Source organism: Sesamum indicum, unplaced genomic scaffold, assembly GCF_000512975.1.
Source record: "Sesamum indicum cultivar Zhongzhi No. 13 unplaced genomic scaffold, S_indicum_v1.0 scaffold00255, whole genome shotgun sequence".
NCBI lineage: Eukaryota > Viridiplantae > Streptophyta > Magnoliopsida > Lamiales > Pedaliaceae > Sesamum > Sesamum indicum.
Genome location: NW_011628149.1, coordinates 70,250 through 73,779, shown reverse-complemented (window position 1 = coordinate 73,779; position 3,530 = coordinate 70,250). Strand labels below are relative to the sequence as shown.

Below are 3,530 nucleotides of genomic sequence, written 5' to 3'. Positions count from 1 at the left end.
AAGTACTCGGCCTGATAAACCCTTTTCCCAATAATTCTTCGATTTGCTTTTTGAGCTCTTGTAATTCCACTAGGGCTATTCTATACATCGCAATAGAAATTGGGGCAACTCCCCGGAGAGTTTCTATTGTAAAATCCACTTCCCTATGTGGTGGCAATCCTGGTAAGTCATCAGGAAATACTTCAGGGAAGTCTCTCACTATCGAGATTTCCTCCAATGTGGGATTAACCTTTTCAGTATCTACCACATGGGCTAGATATGCTTCACAACCCTCTAACATCTATCGTCTTGCCTCCATGGCTGATATTACACAAACTGTACTACCTGATGATTCCCCACAAATATTACTTTTGATTCGCCAGAACATTCTATCATCACTTTCTTTTTATAACAGTCAACTATTGCTTTATGTTGCGCTAACCAATCCATCCCCAGAATCACATGAAACTCCTTCAAATCCAGCACTATAAGGTCTACAGGTAAATTTACATCTTCGATTCTTACTAAGCTCCCTTTCCTAACACTGTTCACTACCACACTCCTTCCCACGGGCAAATAAACCATCAAATTACATCCCAACAGACTATTCTCTCCCGGTATTTAAGATCCAAATTCGGATGAAATATATGAATGTGTAGAGCCAGGATCAATCAGAACATAAGCCACAATGTTAAATAATAATATCATACCTGATATCACATCATTCGATGTTGGGGCTTCCTCTCTGGTAATGTTATATATCCTTGCCTGGGTCTGTCCTTGAGTAACTTGTGCTCTAGCCCCCCTCATACCACTACCAGTAGAGCCACTATCTCTGTTGCCCGTGCCTCTACCTCTGTCTCTACCTCTTCCAGCTCCCCTGCCACTACTGCCCTCACTGCTTTGGCTCTAGGTCCCGCTAGCAACACTTTCAACCCCGCCTATAGTCTGACTGGAACAATTCCTGGCTATGTGTCCTCTACCTCCACAGTGATTGAGTAGAACAGCTCGGAGAAAAAATTGGTCCTCGATCATAACTCGGTCCAGCTCCCCTTCCTGATCCAGTAGAAGGCGTAACAAATGAGCTACATTCGAATGAACCTCTGCTAAAGTCCGTGGATCCCCCGAACATCTGTCCACTACTTCCTCAAAAAATGGGACCACCACGTGTAAAACTCACACTTGCCGCTGAGAATGAGCGATCGGTTCCCCTCTTGGTCAACCTACTCGATTCCCCTATTGTATACGTTGATTTTCTCTTCTCTGCCCCCTTCTTCTTGTCCCCCATTACTGCTTCTTCCATCCGAACCGCTGATTCAACAAGAGTTTTAAAATTTGTGATTCTGACTGCGAGGCCTCTTCTGATCTCTGGTCGTAGCCCCTGTTCAAAACGGTAACAATGATCCTCCTGCGTCGCTATTGCTTTTGGTGCATACTTGGCTAATGCCGCAAAACAGAGTTCATATTCTGCCACCGTCTGTTCATCCCCTTGCACCAAATTTAGGAACTCCATCCTCTTCTTGTCTCGGTACATCTTGGGTCTGTATTTATCATCAAATTCTTTCTGAAACTCAGCCCATGTTATTTCTCTTGGTTCATAAACCCTCTTTACAGACCTCCACCAAATCGAGGCATTAACCACGAACAAAGAAACAACATACTTAAGTCGGTTCTCTGGAATGCAATTTACCAAGTTCATCACATCTTCGACTTTTTCCCACCAACTTTCAGCAATCTCTGGGTCTAGGGTACCTTCAAATTCTATAGCCCCCATATTCCTGATTCTTTCATAATTACGGTCAATTGTAGGGGCTACTGGTGCTGGCACTGGAGTGGATGCGTGCGCCTGTGCAAGTAACTGCGCTTGGGCTTGAAAAGCCATTTGAAATATCTGTGCATACTCTGGTGGTAATCCTGCCACTAAAGCACCACCGGGAGGAATAGGAGCCTCAACACCAACACCCTCTCGACCTACTTCCACCCCACCTGCACTTACAGGTGCCACTGAGCCCTCTACGGACTCGTATAACTCTTCCCTACTAGCTACTTGATCAGCACGTGCACCTTGAGAAGCCATCATATATTAAACAATTCGATTATTAGGGACACCTCACAATCGTTACCCTAGAAATGTAGACCTGCTCTGATACCACCCAATGTAGCAACCCCTACTCCCTACATCTAATTATCATTATTTCATCCTTACTTTAATCAGAACTCATTCTATAAGTAATTCTCTTTCAACCCGTAAAATAAATTTTAATTTATTAATATAATATTATATACCACAAAAGATAATATATACCACCAAAAGTTATATTTACCCTCGCTACATGTTCTTATGTACATAACCTCAAGGAAAATCATACCACAACTTTAAACACAAATCCCGATAAAAGACCAGAATATTTAACAACTCAACAATCAAAAACTCTGACTTCAGATGTCACAGCTGACCCACCTAATAAAGACGATGGCACCGCTTAAAGTCCAATGTGGCTAATCAGTGTGACCTATCTCCTGAAAATTACGTGGTAAGGAATGAGCTACCTACTCAATAAGTATAGTTAATTAGCCCCTATATATATGTATATATATACAGGCAATGATTCACGTACATACAGTCACATCAACAATAGTCATTCATCATATAGCAACCTCAGATATAAGCAGTAATGCATACTCACAACTATAAATGAATCCACGAGATAATATTCGACATTGTCGTTTATTAGTTAAGGGCCCCACTTACTCTAGCTGGAGTACATCACTCAATGGTTTCGCCGGCCATCATCATATCATATACAACACAGGATACCCGTTGTGTGATATCCCCACACTCGTTTACTTCAGCTGCGTAGCAATATAGCACAGTATATCACAACAAACATGGTACCCCCACACCACCCCAGTGTGTAGTTAACAGCAGAGGATATTCCCCGTTGCCCCGAAATACCCCGGTACCCTACGCGCCATGGTACCTAGCTTAAATCATATTTTTTTTTCATATCTCATTATCAATCACATTATCATCAATCACATTTTCATAAACCATTGACTGTGTTCCCAACTAGGTAAGCATCATCTTTTATTTCAACTCACAATCGTTATTCTATTCTTTATAATAATCACTTTCTCAATAACAGCTCCCAATTTGATCTCATTAACAATCAATTATATGATTATCACATAATCATATCTCGCATATCTCTACATTACCATCACATATCACATAGTAACAATTTCACCAATATTATGGTAATCTAACAAATAATCCACAACTAATTATATAAACAATCAATATACAAAAGCCACGCATAATAATATAAAGCCAAGTCCACGTTTGTATCCAAGAAAACCAATATATATAATATATACAATACTACACATATAGATATATATATAAATTCAATTAGCTATACTTACCGTAAATCCCAAATACTTCGATTTCTCAGGGACTGCTCCAACCTCTTCTTTTTTGTTCCCGCCTTTAATAAAAAATTTTACCGATAAATCAAATATTTAATACAATAAATAAAACTCTAAATAAA

At 40.2% G+C, this 3,530-nt stretch overlaps 1 protein-coding gene across 1 annotated transcript; it reads right to left on the bottom strand.

Annotated features, from left to right (window-relative positions):
- Window positions 1-888: 888 nt before the first annotated feature.
- LOC105179967 lies at window positions 889-2,056 on the bottom strand. The gene is made up of 2 exons (XM_011103629.1): window positions 1,160-2,056; window positions 889-1,035 (listed from the first exon to the last, which is right to left on the bottom strand). Exons 1-2 carry the CDS (start codon window positions 2,054-2,056, stop codon window positions 889-891), a joined length of 1,044 nt encoding a protein of 347 aa, XP_011101931.1.
- Window positions 2,057-3,530: the final 1,474 nt, after the last annotated feature.

Excerpts from the sequence above, each read along its gene's own strand:
- LOC105179967 (XM_011103629.1), bottom strand. The coding sequence starts at position 2,056 with ATGGCTTCTCAAGGTGCACGTGCTGATCAAGTAGCTAGTAGGGAAGAG. Across the intron at positions 1,036-1,159 it reads GCTCATTCTCAGCGGCAAGT|GAAGGGGAGCTGGACCGAGT; the intron begins GTGAGTTTTACA and ends CTACTGGATCAG.